Raw genomic sequence first — 24,102 nt, forward strand, 5'->3', positions numbered from 1 at the left:
CAATTTTTCTCTCAGAAGATGTCTTCTGGGATCTACAGGAAAAAAAAGTGAAAGTCATGGTATTTCCACCAAACTTTCCATTTGTATCTTCAACTCTTAGATCAGTGTCCATCAACACTATGGAGTCAGAGAAGAGAGAAAAACTGAGCTGGAAATAACAATTATAGATTGCACATAAACATTTGAATGATTTGACATGAGAAGAATTGTTCTTTATCTTCCAAAAGTTTGCCTGGAGGATCTGTTACCCTCAGGATAGACATTTTTTGACACACTGAAGTTGAACAGATTACCCAGGCATTTGAGATGTTTGCATTCACTTCCTTATTCTGTTGCAATCTTATTTTTTCAGTCAAGAAATGCAAGCTAGGTAAAACAACATTTTCCAAAGCACTTACAAACCAGATTTATAAGTCAAACTCCTAAGACGAAATTTGTCTTTCAGGTTCACTTTATAATGTTATCCCAATGGCTGGAGGTGCCAAAAAGCTTAACTCACATTCAGTAATGAAACAGGACCATGTAAGTGCTTTGAAAGCTTCCATTTGTGTGAGTTAGATGACAGTAAACACACAAGAAAAGAAATGCTTTAGGATATACTTCCTACCCTAAAGAGAAACAACCTCAAAAATGAGTATGTTGTATTCTTTGTTAGCAGTTATTGAGATGTTTCCTCATTCTGGGTGAGCTTTGCATACCTGAAAAATTGTATTATATACAACACATAGGTATTTTGGCAACATTATTTTATCTGAAGTTCCCACCCTTTTATTTCTTGACCCATTCATAATTTTTACCCAGAGACAACAGTTCTGCAACTGGAAGTTTTTAGTTTCAAATGACAGTAGTTATGAACATGCCTTTGCCTTTCCAGCACAGGGAGTGGGCTTTCTGTCCAGTCACATTCCCAGAATCTGTAGCAGGTGCCAGCTGGATTCAGTAGTTTCAGCTCACTCACCTTTGACTGCAAGGTAAATCTCCTCTTGTTTTTTATATTGGTTTATAACTTTATGATCTAGACGTTTTGTCCAATCAACATTAGGTCAGGTATTTGCAGGCTAAAGCAAATACGAGATTGGAACAGTCAGGAATTGGCAAACATTCCTTATCTTCAGAAGAATTGAACCTGTTTGTGTGCTTGCTCTGAAATGACACTTGAAAAATAAAAGTTAAAATGTTTTTGAGGTGCCCTGGTTTGTTGTTTGTTTTTTGATTTGTTTTTTTGTTTTGTTTTTTTTTTAATAAACTGCTGGTACTAGATTTTTCAGATTTCTGAATACTAATGATTTTAAATTCAAAATTGTTACCCAAATTACCTAAAATAATACACCCAAAAATTAAATTCTTCCTCTAAACCCATTATCAGCTTTTAAAGATGCAGATCCATGCTTACAAGCATTGATGTGAAAGTTTTTCATAGTCTCCTAAAGCAAATTTTTCTCTTCATTTGCAATTTTATTCATGTGCTGATGTTTTCCACTCTGCAAACCAAGTATCCTGATAAGCCATCCTCCAACTGATACAATTCTGCATTTGGCCATTATAATCTTGTGTGATTCATACTTTCTGCTGACTGTGAAGAATAAAATTCTATATAGAAATTTATCTATCTGTTATGTTTAGGAGATGGTTTTCTGACCCATGCACTTGCAGCTTTAAAAAAATGTTGAAGTAATCAATACAGAAAACCTGGCAGGACCTCTAAGATATTTCAGATCATAATATTACCATCATTATTACTATTACTATAACCTGCTATTTGTACAGGAGTTTCAGGTTTCATTGATCTTGTCAGTTAAGCCAGGACTCAGCACAAAGTCTGTGATTATGTGACCTGCTGTAACACTAATTTTAGAAGTAATAACATGTAACATTGGTGTTCCATTGATAAGATGATATTAAAATAAATATGCATTCAAATGAGATTAAGTCATTTATGGTTTTTGTAGATAGCAAGAGCACTTATTCATTTATGCAGCAATGTGTCCTACAGAGAAACATGAAACTCTTCTGATGATTTCCTATCTGGTGACTTTAGAGAAGAAAACTCTGCATTTTATATAAACATCTTATAGTGCAACTCAGCTCAGGAGATTAATTACTTAGGTTTGACAGTCACTGACTCAAAATGTCTCTGGTTTAAGATGCAGATCTGTCATAAGAATTTTAGCAATACTTTCCAGGGTTTTTTCCCAGCAAATTTTTTTTTCCCTGACCAAATCATAAAGATTCCATCAGAATATTTTACCATAGCCTGTATTTCTCCTATAACAATTACCTTATTGACCCCAATAAAGTTCATTAAACTGATCTACAGAAATCTGATGACCTGTTGCTTTCTGATATTCTTAGTCACTCAAGACTTGGTTTTGCACTGAAAGTGGTAATCACATTACAACATGTAAAAAAACAACACTTAGTCCCATTGGAAAACAATCCCCAACTTGAACTGTGATTTAGTTATGTTTATGTAGCTCAGAATAAATACATTAATTAAACAGAAAATAGCACTGGAGAAAAGAAAAAAAAATACAAATGTGATTCACATCCATATTAACAGTTTCAGCAGGAAAAAACTTTCACTATATTTCAAAAGCATGGAAGGCAAAATAACAACACACTATACAATGAAAACTGGCAGTCTAAATTTAATGTTACCTCTCTCCTATGTTTTAAAAATATTTAAAATGCTTTAAATTTAAATTGACAGCCTGAGGTATTTTCTGTATATTCTGTAACTACTAGTACCTTATTCCCAACTTATTATTGTGCCGAGATAGACAGGAGTTGTTGATGATGGGGACACAAAAGCCATAGGAGGGCTTGATTTCTGTAGAGTACATGATCCTAATAGATACAGAAAAGTGTGGGTTTAGGAATGCTGGGGTTTTTTCTATTTCTTTCATAAACAACCAGAAAGCATGATAAAAACAGGTAGTCATAGGTCGTTATGTCTGCTCAACTCTATATCTAAAAGCAAGAAAATGTCCAATAACTGAGCTGTCTTCTGTCTTGTATAGTTATTCTGACAGAAGGACTTTGAAAATGCCATTAAAGTGCTTTTTGATATCCTCAAAGAGGAGTTGGGTAAACACAAGGCTCATGCCCTTAAATCTCCTGCAGTCTGATGAAGACTCCCTGCCATTTTTATCTGAGCATTGATTTAAGTGGACTTACCATGATTTATGGCCCCTCTCTATAATGATCCTGAAAATACATGGTTTGTAGTCTGCATTTGAAAGCATGCCTGGCTCAGTAGAGTTGCAAATTTGCCTCCAAAATGGCTTTCTTGGTTTACAATTTCTTTTTTTGTAAAATGCCACTTGGATGACCACTTATTTAATTTTTAGCATGTTCTGTACAGCTGGCTGTTGAAATACAAGCTGCTCCCTTGAAGAAACTTCTACCTTCTGTTCACAGGAGAGTGCTAGATTTGCACTCAAAAAACATTCCATGTTGAAAACACAGGAAAGTGAGACAGCCTTGGAGTTGTCAGAACACAGAGTGAGAGACTCATTTAATATCACCTGAGGCAGGGCTTGTGCTACTATGAGTTTAGGGCTGTTATGAAGAATGATGTTAATTCTTATTTGTTTGAAAAACCTTGCTTTAGTAAGTTTCATCTGGGTTGAATACCTGGGCATGAATCATCAGATCTGACCAGAATCTCATTTCCAGTCTGACATCAACTATCAATGTGCCTTTGATAAAACATTACCTCCTGGCAAAATCAATATACTACCATCAAAAAAATCCCTGTAATTAAAAACAAAACAAAACAAAACAAAACAGAACAAAACAAAACAGAACAAAACAAAACAAAACAAAACAAAAACAAAAACCAAACCAAACCAAAAAACAAACAAAACCTCCACAAACCAACAGTGTACAGAAATAAATACCCAAACAACAGAAGTAAAAGGAAAATTGTGTTAGTATGAATCACCTGACTGACTCTATGTGTGGTGCAGATCAGGAGTGTTTCTAGAACTGCCAAGGCATTTATTCTGTGTTCAAATACTGCTTGCAGATGGAGAATGGCACACCATGATTTTCTCGGTGTACAGTTCCTGAGGTGTCTGGAACTTGGATTTTTATTTATCATTTCCAGATCTGGATGCTAGAGTGCCTTTCATTTCATCTCTCATAATAGGCACACCTTGCCCAGATATGCTGGCAGTTTATAATCAGAGCTGTGAATGTACAAAACAATGTCTAAATGTGCTGGTCACTGTCTTTAAGCAATAAAATGCAAACAGCCCCATCACCAAAAGCCAGGATATGAGGAACTTCCTTTCAGTGAGTATCACACCAATCCTTTTCCCATCCCCATTCTTGCACTTAGGTGGAGCAGATGATAGAAGAAAGGTCATAAAATCATTTAATATGGAGAATCCCTCTCTCTAGCCCTCTGATCTGCTGCTTTCTCAGATAAAGTGTGGTTGGTTTTCTTTATGTCTATTATCACCATTCCACATCCTAAACAAGTTTAAAATTAGGAAAGTTTTAGGGCCCCTGCACAGCACTGAAGGGAGAAGAGATACCCTGCAGAAAATAAAGCAAAATGCCTGTAGTGATGGAGACAAAATCCACAGTGAGCTTTCTGAGTAGGTTTGGTCCTATCACAAAAGTGCTTCCTGAGGGCTCTCAACAAAATATGACACAAATAATATTTTGAGATTTCCTTCCCCATTTAGTTACTGTTGGGAGCTTCCTTTAATAAAGTTTCTCCCTGGACAAGCTTGTCTGTGGAAAGCTGTGAATTTTCAAGTATTCAATATTTCAAGGTTTATTGAAGGTTCCTTAAACAGGGAAGGAAATGTATATGTGTGTGGTACAAATACAGTAGTCCTTAGGATAAACATGCTCTCCCTTCCCTCCACACAAACAAACAAACAAAAAAAAAATCAAAGAAACTTAAGCACCTATCACTTTATTGCATCAGTTCAGAGTAATCGTTCTCAAACCCGTTTCTGAGATGTGCTGCAAAGATTATTACACTTCTTTCTCCATTTGCTTTCCACTTTGTTTAACACTTTCAAGCCAAACCCCAGAGTTGTAGTGAAGTTTGAATTCAGAAAGTGCTCCCTGACAGCCCTGGGGGTCCCATGGCACATGGGAGCAATTCTGGCCATGAACCCCACAGCAAAGCAAACCTCATGGAAACCCCCCTACCTTTCACATCAGAGTAACCCAAGGGAAACTTCATTGGCCATGGAGAGCTGTAGGACTAAATACAGAGCAAGAGGACTTGAAATAACCTCAGTGGAAAATGGCAAAGCAGCTTATTGTGGATTTCTTCTTCTTCATTTTTTAATCATAATCACATTTATGACACTTGCTAAATTTTGGCTTGTCCTACTGTTGGTCTAGAAAGGGACTGAGAGCAAGAGGATGGGAGAGTTCCCCAAAATTTTGAACACCTTTTCCCCTTATTGTTGTTTCAGATGAGAAAAGGAAGACAGGGTAAAGCAAATAAAAAGCCAATGTTCAAAGACACTTTTTGAACTCCCAAAATGTAAACTAGTTGTTATAGTCAGTAATCAAACCCCTTTCGTGCTCAGAAAAACTGAAGCATAGGCAAAATTACAAAAGACTTTGTTTCTTTTTTACATATAAGTTTCCTCACTGTCCTCTGAGGTTCTTGAACCAGGAAGAATTTCTCTTTTGTTGGCTGTATCTAGTTCTTTGCTGGCTGATCTCTCCGCATTTTTCACATCTGTCCTCTCTTTGCCATCTGGTTTGAAGCGTTTCATAATTAACACAGAGAGCACTAAGTACAAGAGACAGCATCCTGCCCTTAGTCCTGCAATGAGGCCAAGATAGACATTCCTAGGGGGGAAAAAGAGACAAAATATATTTATATTAATAAAACTTCACAATTCTGTATGGAACCAAGTAAGATATAAGGAGCAGTTTGACAAAATCATCCATTCTCAGCTAGGTATTTCTTCGCATTTTAAAATAAGAAATAGGAGGCAGAAAGCAAATGACCTCGTGATATTTAGCCCCAGATAGGCTCTAATCAGGTCTGAGACTTACAGCAGAAATGTCTGGAGTGTGCTGCTGTTCAGCAGACTCTATTTTAGGGCTGACAGAAGAGGAGCTGCACCAGCTGGTGCTTTTTGCCTATTTCCTGTCCTTCCCCATCTCCTCACTGGCATAGGGCTCCCAGCCACAGTTCTTCAGTCATTTGTGTCCTCCCTCCAAGTGGATTTTGGGAGGTGTCTTATACAACAGGAGGCAAATAAATGAGGGAGGAGGGAGAGACTCCCCAGAGCTACATGTACCCAGAGTTTTTCAGCATCCCACAAAGTCAAAGTGTCCCAGAATTACTCAGAGCACTTATTTTCTTATTCAGTGTAGACTACAACAAAAGAACTAATTCTCATTACTTGAGGCAGTGCCTTGCAATTTTAGGCATCAGATTGAATAAAAAGTATTTGGCTTATTTACCTACTAAGGTCTAGTCAAAGTAAGGAGCTGTGGTGCTGATAGACCCCAATCAGTCTACAGAGAGCTGAGATGAGGAAAGCTCACCTTGCTCCTTGCTGCCCAGATTCCCAAACCCCAGGGAGGATTACCTGAACTCCTTTGTGTCATATACTCGGCAGGATCCAGATCCCCCACAGCTTTTTGTCCCCCATTTCAAGCAGGTCTTATCTATCAAGGCACCAAAATAAATAGGGGCTGGGAGTCCTCCTGCAAAGAAAATTCTCATTACATGATCTCAGAGGTGAAGAGCTCATCACTTAATGCCATGTAAAGAAATGAGGAAGTGAATCTCCAGGTTTTGAAATTATGCCTAAACATCCAGTTCCAGCTTTGAGATGACAAGATTTGTGAAAATATTTATGGAAGTAGTTAAAGAAAGTTGAAATGATGGACTATTATAGCTTAATAATATCCAGCAGGGAAATGCTAGCAATTCCCTTTAATGGTATTTTTATTAGAAGTTTAACTTCTGTTGCTTAAAGAAATAATATAATCAACATTTCTTTTGCAATCCCTGGTGTGGAATTACATGCCATGACATTTTAATATTTATGTATATTGATGTATCTATTCAGATCTTACACAACAGCTTGCCCCTAAAAGGTGTTCAGTGCAGTGCAAAGGGATGAAATTAAGCATTTACTCCACAGAAACTGGGTAATAAGTGTATATTTATGTAGTACTGAAAGAATTTCTTTTAGGCAATGTTTTAATGTCATCAGTAAGCTGTTTGAGGGCGAGTGTGCAGTTTTGTGAAGTTAATGTCTTATAAAAGTAGAAGATTGATTCCCTGCAGTATTCAGCTAAAATACAGAGAGTGGAAAAGAGATCCAAATGACTCCTTGGGCTGGTCTGCAAGGCAGAGATCTCAAAATCAGCAAACAAGGGACAGTGAGGCAAGGCTTGCTTGAGACACGGCAGACTATGTGTCTGAATATTTAAATGATTGTTTATTGCAGATAAACTCAAGAAATAAAATAATAGGCAAAGTACCTGGGAGCTTTAGGTGAATAATGGTCAGCAAAAGGGAGGATGGGTGCTAAGGATATGCAGACTGATGAAGCTCATGTAGCTGTGTCCACAATTAAAAAACAAAAAACAAAAAACAAAAAAAAAACCAACTCAAAAGTAAAATGAAATTTCCTTACTTTGTCTAATTTATTTTCATTGTACAGAAAAAAATCTGAAGATATAATCAGAATATGCTAATACATACCAGGAAATACATAGCAAGCTTCTCCAACCATTTTGAAATGTATAATCTACTTACAAAGAAAAATGCAATGGCTAACTTTGGTCTGGCTCTTTGGCTTCTCTGACTACCCACTTGAAAACCACAAAGAAATGAAGTCTTACCTAGTACTCTACCACCCAAAGTTTCTATCCCAACAGCAAAGGATTTCAGGTCTGGAGAAACAGATCTGGAAAGGAAAGAAAAGCAGTGTGTTGAGGAACAGAGTAAAGCAGCTACAGTGGTGCTGTGAGCATCTGCACATGCCCCACTCCACTGCTGGGGAACTGTGGCTAACCCAGCACAGCCCACTCAAGCCCTGACTGAAAACATTGGCCAAAATTAGAGTTGAGATGTAGAGTCTCCTTCCACAGAAGAACATTCATTGAAATAAATGGAATAATCTACAGAAACTCATCTTGAGCCAAAGGAAAACAGGGTGTAAATACTTTTGGGAGAGGATGCACAGGGACATGAAAACGAACCAACCAAAACAAAACAGTTCAGGCCCATAAGTTAAGCTCCAAGCAGATGCCTGACTTTATGAGGGGCTGCACTTTGCAGGGGTGACCAGAAGGAACAAGGATGTGCAGTCCTTGTTAGATCAAACCCACCTCTGCATCTAGCATTTTACAGAGACACAGCCCATGTCAGCGACCTTGCCATAACAGCACCTCATTCCTTACCAGTGGAAAGCAGCCTGTGTCCATCAGGTGAGCTGCAAGGACTGACAAAGACCAGAGGGAGTACTGAGCTGGCACAGGGACAGGAGGGAGCCTTGCTGTGCCCAGCCTGCTCCCTGCACTGGAGTTTGTTGTCTTTTCAGCATCAGCACCAAAGGCTTCTCATTGGACACATTAGGGTTCTGAAAACTGGCCAGCCAAGGGAGTCTTGTCCATAACCCAGGAATGCACTGTGCTCAGAAGCACTGCAGGCAGGCAGCAGCTTTGCCAAGTTACTCAGTCACCACTGTGATTGTGATCCACCCCTGAGCAGGAGGACAAAGACATTTCCACATGCCATGCACAGAACACTCTCTTTTCTCCTGAATGTAAAACAGGGGCGCTGCTTTCTAACTGAAGGAATGAAAACTTTAATAAAACATTTCTGCTATAATGCTGCTCCTATCAGCTGACCAGAAAAAGGGAGTATCAGACTTCTCCCAACACAGAGGACATTGTGAGGCCACAAGGCTTAACAAAGTACCTGCTTTTCTCTGAATAATGTGAACAGCATTGGTTATGGCTTAGCATTGCATCGCATTTCAAGTCCAATGCTCTGGTGAAAACATTCCTATCACTAGAATTGATACCCAGCACTGGTAATCAGCACAATGCCCCCCCTTTCATCACCAAAGTATCTACTCAGCATCAAATTAGAATTAAATTTCTGGACAGATATTTTGCTCTGCCTCTGAAAAGAGCTTGATTTCAGAGTACAGGCAAATCCTCAGGGGCACAGTTTGATCCACATGCCATTCCTTACAGCAGGAATGAAATAGTATATATCATTTTCTGCTTCTCTTTCCCCAAGCTTTATGGTCAAGGTTAGGTAAAGTATTTCACCTAAACATAATCATGTATGTAGGAGTGCCTCCTAAGGCTAAAAAAAATGCACATGCAGTCTGTAATGCTAAAAAGTAGGGAAAGGCTTTGGTACAGCTTTCTCTTTGGCATTGTCCCAAAACTGCAGAGGAATTGCCAAGCCTGGGCCCTTGTCCTTCCACACAGCTGCAATTGTGAAACACCTGAAAGGAGAAGATGAGAAGAAGAGTTTATTTATTCAGAATTCAATGGATATAAATAATCACTTCAGCAGCTAGATTTTTCACTCCCCATACCAGCCAGGCTGTTGTTGATGCTGAAAAAACTTCTGTAAGCATCTCTGCAGACTGAAGGCCAGGTCACTGATATGCTCCAGCTTCTCTGAGCTGCTCCAGAGACACAAAGCAACTGGAATCCTAGTTTTAGCTATGCTATTTGCTAAAGCAGAAGGTGCTCTGTGTGTGTTTAAAATGAGTGGAAGCTAACAAAATCAGATGTGAGCTGCTATCCAGCCATTCAGATCAAGTATCCCATGAGGAAGATGGATAACAACAACAACAAGGAAAAAAGAGAGGTGTGGACCAAATATGCAATCATGTGTATATATCATTATATGTTTAAACATCATTTGGGGCTGGACTGATAGAGGGCTTTGAAGTTAGCAGGAGACATGGATTTCAAAGCAAATTTTCCTGAAGGGAAGCCAGACCACTGATAGGATGTATAAATACAAGTCTGATAATGCTGCTTGTCTTTTTCAGTATTGTCAATGAAGGCAATTCTGCATCTGCCAGAAGATACAAGCATTTGCACACTCTTCTGCAAACACAGTGTTTTTAATAGTCTTGCTCAGGTAAGATTATTTGAAGTCCTGGAAATGGCTTTCCTGCTGATAAAAATGACTCCCCTGTATCTAGTTTAAAGCTACCCTCTTTTAACTTAAAACCATTGCTCCTTGTCCTACTGCACAGCCATCTGCCTGCCTGGATATTTACCATATTCCTTCCTGTCCCAGATGAAGATTTGCACCCTGCAAAGCAGGCTGTCATGTATGTGATCCCATTATCCCCACAGACAGGGTCCCACTGGTCCACCTTGCAGCTGCACTCAGCATTGCAGCTGACCACATAGACGTGCTTGCTGGAGGAAATGTGCTTTGTTCTGGAGGAAAACAGAAAGAAATTAAGGAATTATTTAGTGGGATTATATATTTAAAAAAATATTTATATTTACATATATATACACGGGAGTAATGAGGAATAAATGGAGAAATTGAAGCAATCAAAATGGACAGATATCTGCTACCACTCAATGCACTGTGAAGTTGTCATATGGACACTAAGGTGATTTCAGCTAAAACAATAATTTGTTGGGATTTTTCATCAAGCATCAACATTTCTATGGATTGTCACTGAGAAGGCACAAAAATGAAAAGGCTGGGCAGGAATTTCTGGTATTACTTTTGCACTTGAAAACTCACCACAAGAACAAGAAAATCATTCCTAGAATCTCTTATCACAGAGACATGGCCCAAGAAAAGACCATACTTTTCCTCAGCAGCAGGATATCATACCATATCATATCATATCCAGGTGATAGAGGTAGGGATGTAAAACTACATAAAACCAAAACAGCAAGATGTACTTGACATTTTTTTCCCTGGATCCAGGTGACTGTATCAGGACACTCCTAGCATGTGTTAGCAGTGCTCAGTTCCCAGAAAGTGTTAGGAGTCCACCATCTAAAAATCATCCTTGCTGTGAAGTCAATCACAATGTAAGTTAAATATGTTCAGAACTTGATTTCTCTTCCTCCTTCTTCCTTCCCTCAGCCAAAAGCACACATCATGTGGGCTACATTTCCCCTAAGTCTCTTAGAAGGGAAGATAACTGAGGGATTTAGCCCTCATTAGGCTGTTGCTTGTCTTCAAAATATGAATTGTTAAATAGGGAAAGCACTAAATGAGTCACTTAACCAGAAACAACACTAGCATGTGCTAAATTCTCCAGACTCAGTTCTCCTGGAGAAACTGTGATTGCTCTCAATATATGGTCTCTTGTTGTTTATGCTTATTTTTAATTCACTCTGCAGTATAAGATGTTGCACTCAACCAGGATTATCTCCACTGCACAAACCTCTGAAATATTTTCATGGCAAAAATGAAGCTCAAAGTTGAACTGGACATCAGGTTCACCAAGATAACTTAGATATTTCTCTGAGGATAGGCTCAGTTTCAAAAAACACAGGGCTGAGTTTCTGTCTGAACTAAAAATCCAGCCAGTCCTGCTGGATTCAGTTTAATCCTTTAAAATCCCTTGAAATTTGGAGCAGACCGAGCTGAATTTATACAGTAGGCAATTGTGGCAGAGCCTGGAAAAGGTTCTCAAGGCAGCAGGAGCCATGGTCCCAGTAAGGGAGGGGAACCTCTGTTTGCAGCACTCTGCACCTTCCAGATGAGAAATGGGGCAGAGGCAGCCCCAGGGACCACAGGGGGCTGGCAAACCCCCTGTGGGCTCATAAACTGCTCTAGCCATGGTCCCTTCTGCAGGCAGTGCCTGAGGGGGAGACATCTCCAAATTAAAGCTTTGAAAGAGAATATAGAAATCTAATTTGACTGTCATTAAAAAAAATTAATTAGCAATTGGCCAAAATATGTAGGTATTTTGTCAGTAACAGAATTTAGGGAAAAGAAATAGGGAGTTTAGAGAAATGTCCAGTTGAAACAAAATTTGGAAAATAAAATTGGCACATTTTCCCCATCCCCAGCTTTAGGTATGACTTCAGACAGCAGTTCTGTCTCAAAACTTGGGGTTTTCTTGCGTGCATGACTCCCAGAGAAGCAGCTGTGCCAAATGGCTGGAGCACCCCAGAGCTGAGGGGACACAAACCCAGAGTAGGGCACCGTCAGCCCTGCCACCTGCAGCACCTCACAGCTGCAGCTGAAGTACAGGAGGTTCAGCAAATACGCCACCAGGAAGGTGATGCAGGCAAACTTGGCCATCTCAGTGATGTGCAGCTTCAATTTCTTGATCAGGAAGCCTCCTAGAAACATCCCCAGGATTGTGACAGGTAAAAGTACCACACCTGTAAATAGACAGCAAGAAAAATGGTAACTGCTCTCACTTGCATTGACTCTTTTAGAATAAATATCCGGTTCTAGTATTTTTAAAATAACAGGTATCTATTTTTGGGGCTGATTCTTTGAGGTTCTAAGATTTATATTACGTTCTAGTAATTTCACATCCCCATTTTCTTTGTCAAATCATATTATGATTTTAGAAATCTTAGTTCTTCAATATTTGCTGCATTTTCACTGTATTGTTGTTTGTATGTAGATATAATAAAACCTATACAGGTGCCTATTAGAAACTGGAGTGAATGATAATGTCTTAGTTCATATGCACTTCATTAATAAAATAAAACCTAAAAGTTTGTCAAAGCTACAAAAAAGTCTCCAAAATGGAATATAAAGGGAAGTTGCATCTGGTTCTGCACTAGATTCCATTTCAATCTGACAGTGAATAATGAGATGATTTGCATTTAGATTTAATCTGTTCAGTATTTCACAAACACCACTCCTTACATATACTTGCTGAACAGAGAGGTTTCACAAGGTGTTATTGGGAGGGGTTTGCCTTTTCTGGCTTTACACTTTGTTGGTTTTCCTGGTAATTTCTGTCAAATTTTATCAGCATTCAGAAAAAAAGATAGGAAAGTTCATCCCACATCCATAGCTGACTAAGGCATTGTGTCCTCAGATTAAATTAAAGCAATATCAGTTCTGCAGTGACCTCACATAGCCTAGTTTTCCTTCCAGATTATGAGACCATATCAATCACTGTAAGATTAATAACATTTCAACATCCTTTTTTTGTAGAACACTGCAAAGTACTTATTTTTGAAGGAACTGGTAAATAGAAGAAGAGCTTTGAAAGTAATGAAGTGACTCAAATTTTTTTTTCATTTTGGTTCCTTATTGCTTATAAAATTTGGATTTTAAATCAAAATGAAAGAATATTTATACCAATGTGTTACTCTGAAAAGGAAGAAAAGATCAAACATCTTATTAAACACTTTAAATTTCTATTTCTATTATTTTTTACTTAGGTGCAGCTGATGACTGACCTGTGGTTTTCACTCACAGAAACAGACATGTAACCCAAATCTTAATATGAAAAACACTTCCACATACTTTTAATAATGCTCCAGCTTACTGAATGAGCAGCACTAGGAAAATTAACACTAAAATAAACATCAATTTCCAAAATACAGTAAGAAAATTAGGACACAACTATATGTTCAGTTTTTAACCAAAAAAAAAGTTAACATAAGCTCCTAAAACAGAAGGCAAAACATCAAATAAAAGCTTCCTTTTTGACAGTGGAATTTGAAAATAGGGCAGGTACCTACCAATTAAAAAGATGGCTTTTGCCACTGATACATTAAATTGCTGCTCCATAAACTTTGGCTCATAGGTTATTATCCCCACAAGGGAATTGTACTGCAGAATAGTGAGGAAGACAAACACCACAAAAATTGAGTTTCCAAACAGCTTCCTGACTGCTGGCAAGAAATCTGCAATGGAGAGAAATCTGCTAAATACAGAGAAGAGTTGTTTTGGCATCCTTTAGATAGTAAGATTAACTTGGATTTAATTAGTGGCTGTGTTGCAGGTTATAATTCTGTGCCTACCACAACCCATGCTTGCTCAAGTGAGAGTTCTCCTCGTTGCCAACACGTGCCTTACAGGATGAGCAGGGTCAAACAGCACAGAGGATGCTGAGCTGGGACTCAGGGATCCTGGATTATCCTCTGTGGGGCACAGGGCTCCTCTCTGGGGGTGCTGAGCTCCCAGCACACCTGCCCAATGTCTGCACAGAGTTAAGAGCCTCTACCAAGAGTTAAATGTGGTCCCTAAAGCAGGAGCTTTAATCAACCACACAAGAACCCCACATGAGGGTGATGTTTAGAGAACAGAAGCACCTGACTGCTCAAAAAAGGTTGGAATAATTTCTGGGACCCTTGACTGGAATATTAAAATCCATTTAAATAAAGTGAACATAAGCACCTGCATTTAGACTATAGTCTGGCTCTTGACTCAGCTGCTTAAAAAGGTGAGAGTTCAAAACACATCCACTGTAGGTGTGCACAAAAATACAGAAAAAAACCTTGGGTCTAATAATAAAAACATTAAAAAAAAAAGCAATGGCTGATTGGATCTGGAATTGCCTGTATGAGATGAATTCAGCATCCCTGAGCTCATACACAGCAGCTACAAACCCAGTGGAGTGCCTCCTACATCTAATGCAGTCTCCATGTGCTCCATGTTTCCTTCCCAAACGTTTGCCTCAGTGAAACAGGAGCCTGCCTGCTGTGAATTGGGCATTAACGAGGGATGGGATGTTTTCCCCTCTCTCTCTTCATAATCATGGGATTGCAGCTGTAATACATCATTTCACAGCTATGAACTGAGGATCCCTGGGGCTCAGTCAAACAGCTCAAGTTTTTTCCAGCGGTCTGACATCAGGAGAGGACTGAAACTCGCCCTTAACTAGTAATTTTTGTCTGTAATTTGCACTCTGGAAATATGCATTTTTCTGAAGGCTATGTGAGTCCATGCTCAGCTCACAATGAATCCATATTCAGAATTCATATGCAAACATTAGGGCAATCTTTCACCTTTTACTGCCTCTGAGAACTTCAGCTGTGGCTGAGCTGGGGGTTCTATTTTACATTGATCTCCTTGAACAGACAAGTGACTCATCTTCAAGTTTTCATTCTCTCCTTCTTTTGGTAAGGAATAAGGCAAAAACCAGAAAGGCAATGAAGCAATGAAGTTGACTGCCCCACAGATAAGCAATCCAAGCCACCAGGCACCAACCCAACGGGTATCCTTAGGATTTATGCTGATGGCATCTATAAAATACAGAAAGACAGGAAAATATTATGGTGAGCAATTATTACAGATTATTATATATTACTGCATACATATATATGTCCTTGCCACAGTTCTTCAATACTGTCCGAGGGAAATGAGCAAAGGGACCCCTTTACCACAAAAATAACCCCTTCCTTTTCCCAACCTCCCAGAGTCCCCTCCTTCTCCATCCCCAAACTCTACAGTTTTTCCCAAATTTCCTCAAACTTTCCCTGGGATTAGAGACTTTTTAGTGATTTGAACAGCAAAAGGAGTTTTGAGATCAATCTTTGCAGCATGCTTTGTAAGAGATCATACTTTTTGCTAAGTTGAAGGTGTCCACGAGCCTTCCACTATTCCCTCAACATGGGAATGGCCTTTTATTCATTGACTCATTCATTTTATCCAATCATTCGTTGGTTTTATTCATCTCAGCTGCACAGCAAGTGTGTGAGCAAGCATAAAAACGGTGCAGTGGGGATGGGAATCTATTTCAAGGGCTGTCCCAACCACACCACAACACCCGATTTTAACACGCTGCCACCTGAGTGGGTTTTGAGCATGGAAAGCTCTCTGGAGAGCCCCTGTTTTTGGGGCAGAGACTGGTGAGGAGCCTCTTGGCAGGGAGCTGCTGCAGCAGAGCCCTCCTGGCCCCACTGTCACCCCGCACACCCCGCACGGTCCCGTACCCGCGTCCACGGCGCCCACGTCCACCCAGAGGCTGGCGCAGAACGAGCCCAGCAGGAAGCCCAGCGTGGGCCCAAACATGCCCGAGGATCTCACCAGGCCTGGAGAGGAGGGAAACGGGGAAAACATGCATGGACAAGGCAAGCCTTCCTCCCTGAGGGCAAGGAAACAAGGGAGGAAGGAGCAGGAAAGAGAGGGGGACATTCCGTTACGGAATGGCTGAGCAGCAAGAATATACGGTGCAAGCTGCCCTCACCATAGCTGGGGTGTAGATCAGAAGGTGGGATGCCCCTAGGAGCAAATGAATAACCTCTGAAGGCTAACAGAAACCCAGGAAGCTACACTGCATTTTGCTGACTGGATGTGCAAATACAGCACAATTTGATTTTGGTGACCACAACTGGCAATCAACAAAACAAAACCAAACAAAACAAAACAAAACAAACAAACAAAAAAAAAAATTCAAGTGTAGGTTCTCACAGTCCCTTGCCACTTGTGTTGTTCTGCTGAAGTTTATCTGTGAGGAGATAACAGGATCAAACTGCAGCTCAGTAATTTGGATTCGTGAATTCTAGAGCAGAACTGACACCTAGAAGTTGCAGAAGGCTTTGTTCCATTGGAAGAGAAGGAATTCTTTGCCAAATGCCTGTAAGTTCTTGCCACATCCAGCACTGTGCTCTGTAAATCCTATTCTGTTCTACTGCAGAGATTTTCCTCCTGAGAGAGAGTTGGTTTTGAAAAGTCTCTTCTGAATATAGTGATTGCTCAGTTTATCACCCCAAACTTCTGCAATAAATTGTTACATCTTAAGAAATTTGTTAAATTTTCTGTTCCTTCCCATGGCAACTCTGGTATTATTACTTTCACCATGACTCTACCAAATGATTTTAGTTCATTCTATCAAGAAAAAGCAGTCTCTGCCTCAAAATAACTTATGTTCTTACTCAACAAAACATCAAATGACAAAGAAAAAACGAAAAACAAAGCTGAGACTTCTTGTTCAGGGTCAAATAATGAGATTAATGCTCAAAGTTTATTAGGAAGGCTAGACTGACTTTTTTATTATAAGACTTTTTTTAAAATGTTTCTATTTTACAGAAACACTGATTTTAAATTAATTCAGCCAGATGATAAAAAATAAGATATAGAAAAGAATTAAAGTTAGCCAAGAAAAGACATTTCTACTCTATGGAAAAGACTGTTTCAACTTTCACTTTTTTGCAAAGTGGTTCAGTCCACCAAAATAGAATAAGTAACTGAAAACTGCAATTCTGAATGTAAAAATTAAATACTTGAATAAAATGTAAACTAAATACTTTATTTCTCTTGCATAAACCAATAAACCAAGCTGAATCTATGCTATTATCCATGTCTCCTTTATGTTTTTGATCTTACTTGACCAGTAGTCCCCAGCCCAGATTAGATTCTGACAAGAAAAAACTCAGCTGAACTTTTTAAAATACCTTTAATCAGAAGCTCAGAGGCGATTACAAAATATTTTGAATAACTGCTGAGTGCAACACTTGTTTTTGACAGCTAACTCCACAATACTTCCATTTCCTTCACCCTACAGGCTTCCTCATTCCTAAATGAAGACATTGGCTATGCCTTACCCTGTAGCATTATACACTGAGCTCTACCTGAATATGCCTTACTATCTTTCTGACCAGCTGAATTTCACCAAATGGACTTCAGGCCACATCTCTTGAACTCCCTCAGCCACACAAACACCCCATGCTATTAAAACAGTTTGCCAAAAATTAATTAACTGGGGTGTATATGTCTCTGTCTTGGGCAATAGATTATGGGCTGTCAAAACAAGATCAAAACACCAATAGAAAGGATTTGTTACAACACCCTGGCAAGGTGTTGTTTCTCCTTCAGCAAATAGTGACTTTAAAAAGCTTTCAACTGAAAGTGTGCTGCACGTAAAATTCAAAAATTCAGGTAAGAGCTCCTGAAATGCATTCACATTACTGTAATCAATTGTGACTGCAATTCAGATCCTTACATTAAGAATCATCTGTGAAATAGTGATTAGGAAGAATTTGGTTCTCTGAAGATGTGCCAGATAAGACAGATATGACTTTGCACTTTGGGGAAATTAGTACTTTATTATGCTTCTCTTCATCACAGAAGCTCCTCAGGGAAAGCAAAAAGACCATCCTGAAGTTATCCCTAGAAAACAAATAGGATATCTCTTTTGCACTGTTTGGGTTTGTTTTATCTCTCTACAACTCAAAATTATCCAGATAATTTTATTTTTGTTGAGTATTTGCTTGACTATAAAAATGTCTAGCATAAAAATCGCTCATTTGTACATTACCTATGTAAAATGCTGAGTTTTCTTCTTTAGAAAAATCATCAATATATGAAACTCCCAGGGGCATAATTGGTGCCTCCCCAATTCCACGTAGAAGGTTCCCCACCAACACAAAGAGCCACAGATAGGAATTTGTTGTTTTCTCACATCCTGCAGGCCATAAACATTGAAATTTCTGTCACCATAATTCTGACAATGCTTTACAGCAACACCAAAATAACAAAATATGGGGTTTAACAATCATTACAGGTTGGGTTTATGTATTTCATGGTTTCTAGCAGAGGTTTACTCCAGTAAAAAGGGTGTACAACAGGGACAAGCAGAAGAAGGGAATCCAGCATCTCTTACCAGCATTTATCACTGTGCTGAGGGTTTCTGTAGCACCTGTGGCTGCAGGACCCTCAGATGGCACTGGGGAGCATGCTGACACACTCGTGGAGGAGTTGTCCACACTGACAGTTATCCTTTCATAATTGTAGCTGGAAAACAACTGTGTGAAACACAACTGACACATGAAGGAGCTGGCTCTGCAGGAAGCGTGTCTGAGCCTCTCGTGTATGTGCACTCCTGATTCACACACACTGAGTGGGGGGAGGCCCATTTCCAGTGCTTTGCTTAAAATAAAATAGCCATCTTCATGCCATTTTCAAGTGCTCTGATGATCCTAACCCAAATATTTCCCTGAGATAAAGAGCAACAATTCTGCTTCCAGAGTTCATCCACATCTGTCTACATACAACAGGGCTGATGTTTTTCCATAATGGCACCTCTTTCTTACCTTTGTGGCAGATGCAAGGATGCCAAAGCACTGGAAAGCTATGACCTGCATCTGAAAATTATGTGTTATAGCTTAAATGTGAATGGGGTATTTAGATATTTATTTCTCTCCAAGTTTACATTAAAATCTTCAGCATTTTAAAGAGCTTATCACAAGTAGCCACTATTGAGAAAGAAATCTTTCCCATCAACATCTAGGTGCAGTCCTCTTAAATACAAAAAAGGAAACACAGTTTAAATATATATATGTGTATGTGTGTGTGTGTGTGTGTATTCATCCCAGGTGAAAAATTCAATCCACTTTATCCCTAGTTATGTGTAAGTTCTGTAGAAACCTGAGGTTTCTCTCCTGCTTACTTGTATATCAAGAGGTAAGCTTTCAGAGAGGAAATCAGAAAATCAATACTTAAAAATCCACCCCTTTTCCTTTTGTAGTTACTTTTGGAAGTAACTACAACTGTCAAGATTTTAACTCAGATGTATGCTTTAGAAAACACTTCATATGATCAAGCCAAATCAGTGCACAGCACGAAAACTCTCCATATTTACCGTCCCATCAGGAACTGAGGCATCACTGACAAAAAAGCTCCTGCAGACATGATGAGACACCCAACAGCAATGATCTTTGGCCTGTGAACTCTGGGTCCAAGGTAGCTCACCAACACCATCACCATTAAGTTACCTGTATCAAGAGGACAGAAAGCCAGCACAAAAAATAGATTTTCTGGGGGAGTTAAAGTGTACTAATAAGCACTTATCCACTTTCAAAGGAAGTGCATATACCTATCTCAAAGCTGCCATCAATAATGCCAACAATTGATGATGAGATTTCAAATCTCCTTTCAATTTGACTGGACATGCTCTTCATGTAGCTTCCAGAAAATCCTTTGGCAAAAAAGGAAAAAGCTAGAGCTCCAAGAAATATCTGAAGAGAGAAAATAATTGAGTTTGCAAAGTAACAATTTTTGCTTTATGGCTGGATGCCTGAGCAACCCACTCAAGAAGCACAAAAACCATATGCTTTTGCTTTCTAATTTTCTGTCAGGAGAATCTTCTTATTTTACTTTTTTTCCAGGGTGGCCTCCAAAAACTCTGATACTTTATAGAAAATGAAAATTGGTGCTAATGGCATGCACCTTCTGAATTTCAAATATGTATTGGTTCAGCTGTTTCCTTCCTTCATAAACACTTGCAGCATAATGTTGTTCATTTCTGGTTCTTATATCATGGTATATTTTGCTACTTCTCATCCTATTCTAAAAAACAATAATAAAAAGATCTATCTACAACTACCACTGTGGCTATAGCACACCTCTAAATTAATTGTTAGCAAAATATTACCTCATTTCTTTACTTCTGAGCACATGACTTACATGTTCTTGGAATCACAACCATACAATCAGAATGGTTAGATGGGACCTTAAAGATCATCTTGTCCCACACCCTGCCATGGCAGGGACACCTTCCACTGTCCCAGGCTGCTCCAAGCCCTGTCCAGCCTGGCCTTGGACAATTCCAGGGATCCAGGGGCAGCCACAGCTTCTCTGGGCACCCTGTGCCAGGGCCTGACCACCCTGACAGGGAAAGATTTCTTGCCAATATCCAATCTAAACCCACTTTCTGTCAGTTTGAAACCATTCCCCCTTGTCCTGTCACTCCAGGCCCTTGTCAATATTTTCTCTCTCCATCTTTCTGGTTGGCTCCTTGAAGGCCACAATAAGGTCAGCCCTGAGCCTTCTCCTCTCCAGTCCCAGTTCTCCCAGCCTTTCCTCCCAGCAGAGCTGCTCCATCCCTCTGATCCCTTGGTGTCCCTGCTCTGGACTGGCTCCAGCAGCTCCCTGTCCATCCTGTGCTGGGACCCAGAGCTGGAGGCAGCTCTGCAGGTGGAGTTTCAGCACAGCAGGGCAGAAGGGCAGAACCCCCTCCTTCCCCTTCTGCCCAAATCCCTTCCATCCCCCAGATCCCACAGCCCTGACCATATCTCTCAACACAAAGTATCAAACAGTGCCATATACAGTTAACTGAATTTTGATAGGACTTCAAATGGCAATTCAGTGCTCCAGAGAAAGCATGTGGTGAGGGCTCTTCCATACCTTTAGCTTGGAACAATTATGGCACACAGTCCTGGCAGGGACTGCACTGCCACTGCTGTCCTGGAACAGCGATTTTTCTTTAAGCTGGCCAGCAGTGATTGGTCTGTCCATGGTTTTCCTTCTCCTGTTTGAAAAATATTGCTATGTTTAACTATTATTGGCATAAGAACTGTGTGTTCCAATGTTTTTCAGACATACTCAGTGGCAAGACACTACCTGAGATATCTGCACATTCACATCTTTTCTCAGGAAGGACATTAAAGAGTGCTCAAAGCACCTGCTGCAACTATTTAAGGACCAGTGCACCTGGTTTGTGACATCTACTTTCTAAAAGGCTCCAGAACTTTCTTGGAAAGATGGAAAAGTTACAGGTATCTCACTGAAGATTTTTAGAAATCTTTGTGGAAAAGGAAAGCCCCCTGGCAGCTGGAGGTTAGGACAGTTTGTCAGAAAAACATCTTCACCACACTGGAACCAATTCTTTCTGACACATCCATTTTTGATCACTGTTCCAGACTAAATGGACCTTTGGTGTGATCCAGTAGGCTTCTGCCATTCCATTTCTGAGGATTTTCTTAGTAAATACTACTTTTCCGTCAGCATTTGAATGAGTAACATTTAGAATCAGACCACAAATGATGACAGAGGAGAAAATAAGGGTAAGCAATATGATAGGTAAAGACATATTAAGGGAAAGGAGAGCACTGATTAAAAGAAACAAATAATGAAATTGATGTTTCTTAATGAAATTAAAAGAAACTACACCAGTAGGAGAGACTATGGAAAGCAATCATGTCTATTTCAGACTAAGCCACACATGAAATTTCTAAAGGGACCTAACGATCCTAAGACAATCTTCTGCACCTTCCAAATAAGAACAAACAAACAAACAAAAAACTCCTAACAAAAACAAACAAACAAAAATTTTAAAAGCAAGCTACAGATAATTAAAGTATGGTGAAATCAGACTTACCCCAATAGAAGCTGGAAGACAGAGTTCTCTAAAGCAAATACATTCTTTATTGATTTGTATTTTGCTGATGATTAACTTTGTGAAACATCTGACTCTGTTAAATAAACAACACCCAAATGAGTGACATAGTTTTCTTTACAATATATTGAATTTTAAATATAAAATTTTATTTACAGCGCCAGACTAAAAATCTACCTGAAACTCAGAAAATGTTAAACTGTAGCAACACTGCTCTTACATCTAATTGAGCCATCAAATTTTCCATAACCACTCCATGATAATCTGAATTTTGACAAACCAGTGAATCATTGACACCAAGGGTATTTAAAATTATATGAAGCAAGAAAAACTATAAAGGATTTAATTTATGAATTAGGGGCAACAGATCTATGACGGAATAAAATACTCTGCTCCCAACAGTGCTTTTCATTTAATAAAACCCCTTTTAATTTGCAGAATTGTACCTTTGCACTTGGCATAAAGCGTTTCAAGTTTAGTGCCCGCGGGATGCGCAGAAAGGCTGCGGCGGCAGCCAAAGGGACAGGCTGGAAGGGGCAGGGGGAAGGCAGGGAGAGAGCACTTACTGCGAGTCAGGGCAGTGCCGGGGCAGTGCCAGGGCAGTGTCACGGCAGTGTCACGGCAGTGTCACAGCAGTGTCCCGGCTGGTTCCCCCGCCCGGGGCTCCGAGCCAGGGACGCGTCACTGCCCGAGCGCTGCGGCTCCGGCTCCGCTCCCCGCATGGGGTTTAAACCTTGCATTTCCTTCTTACGGCGATTGCAACACTTTCCCACAGTCAGCCACACAAAAGCAGGGCAGGAGAAGGCAGTGCCTGGTGCTGTCACTGCTCTGGCAGCCTACCTGCCAGCCTCTCCCGCCTGGAACAACTTGAACTTGTTTTTTTTTTTTTTTTTTTTTTTTTTTTTTTTTTCTTTTCTTTGGGTTTTTTTTTTTTTTTTTTCCCCAAGCACCCAGGGCCTCCAGCTCTCAGCTGCTGGTGCCTTGGAGGGTCAGCAGGGAAACCAAAGCATGGCCCAGCTCCTGGAAGGGCACGAACCACTCTTGGAGATCTGCCAGGTTTGGGATGAGCCCTCTGTGCCACAACCCCAGTGTTGGTTTGCATGGAAAACCTTGGTTATCTTCTTTTGTATAAAAATGCATCAAGGGATTTGCTATAGACTAAACTAACTCAATTAAATATACTGAATTATAATATTTAGTCAGAACTAAAAAACATTATGAAAGCTAAAAGAAATTATGAAGTTGCTAAGCACATAAATATTCAAGCTCTCACTGTCCCCTGAAGCTTGCAGGTTAACTGCAGACAATTTTATCTCCCATACTTGCACTAGTTATTGAATTTTGCTTGATAGAATTTTACACCTTGTACTATGATCATTATATATTCATTGATTTATTATGGGTCTTCATTTAGAGTTTGAATTTTTCTCTTTTACCAGCAGGACTATATGCTTTTTATATTTGCTCTCAGTGAGTCAATCATAACACAGCTTATTTCCACCATTTCATAAGAATATTTGCAACAGAGCAAAGTGTGATCATTTCTATGACCATTTTAATGCAGTGCTCTTGCATTACTATTTAAATGCTGACTTCTTGTTTAATTAATTTAGTTCTAATGCAAGGGAACAATGTACATGTTGAAACTTACTTTCTCTTAAAAGAGTGCAGAATATGGGAAATCCATCAAACCTATTCTTCAGATAAATTGATTCTCATTTGCATGCTTTTACTCAGGTGAAAAACAGTTACCTTTGCCTACTTCTCAATGCCTTAATTATTTTAATTTTTTTAAATCTTTAAAAAGCTCAGATTCATTTACCAGTAAGGAAATTTCCTCCCCAAAAATGGGACCCTACTGAGTACTCGAGTAAAAACCTCCAACAATAATAGTAGTAGATTGGAAGTGTTATGATCTCTTCAAACAGTGAGACAGGTATTACATGTATGCTTACATGGCAAACAATACTATTAAATTTTGGAGAAATAGACACTAAAAACTATTCCAGCTCTTAACACTTCTTAGCTAGTTGTGCCTTTGCAT

The 24,102-nt window shown here is 39.5% G+C and overlaps 1 protein-coding gene across 1 annotated transcript in view; it reads right to left on the reverse strand.

Moving 5' to 3' along the window:
* Window positions 1–4,898: 4,898 nt before the first annotated feature.
* Window positions 4,899–24,102, reverse strand: part of LOC306805061 (uncharacterized protein) — a 51,641-nt gene continuing 32,437 nt past the window's right edge. Inside the window, exons 16-31 of the mRNA XM_079312376.1 lie at window positions 22,505–22,585; window positions 22,041–22,084; window positions 21,068–21,191; window positions 19,758–19,899; window positions 19,524–19,656; window positions 18,546–18,676; window positions 18,201–18,347; window positions 15,877–15,975; window positions 14,950–15,186; window positions 13,681–13,845; window positions 12,159–12,354; window positions 10,266–10,431; window positions 9,292–9,473; window positions 7,852–7,916; window positions 6,585–6,702; window positions 4,899–5,832 (exon numbers count right to left, since the gene is read on the reverse strand). Coding sequence (XP_079168502.1) covers window positions 5,610–5,832; window positions 6,585–6,702; window positions 7,852–7,916; window positions 9,292–9,473; window positions 10,266–10,431; window positions 12,159–12,354; window positions 13,681–13,845; window positions 14,950–15,186; window positions 15,877–15,975; window positions 18,201–18,347; window positions 18,546–18,676; window positions 19,524–19,656; window positions 19,758–19,899; window positions 21,068–21,191; window positions 22,041–22,084; window positions 22,505–22,585 — 2,253 coding nt within the window. The 3' untranslated portion in view covers window positions 4,899–5,609. The remainder of the gene's footprint in view (window positions 5,833–6,584; window positions 6,703–7,851; window positions 7,917–9,291; window positions 9,474–10,265; window positions 10,432–12,158; window positions 12,355–13,680; window positions 13,846–14,949; window positions 15,187–15,876; window positions 15,976–18,200; window positions 18,348–18,545; window positions 18,677–19,523; window positions 19,657–19,757; window positions 19,900–21,067; window positions 21,192–22,040; window positions 22,085–22,504; window positions 22,586–24,102) is intronic.

This window comes from Erithacus rubecula (assembly GCF_903797595.1).
Source record: "Erithacus rubecula genome assembly, chromosome: 9".
Lineage (NCBI taxonomy): Eukaryota > Metazoa > Chordata > Aves > Passeriformes > Muscicapidae > Erithacus > Erithacus rubecula.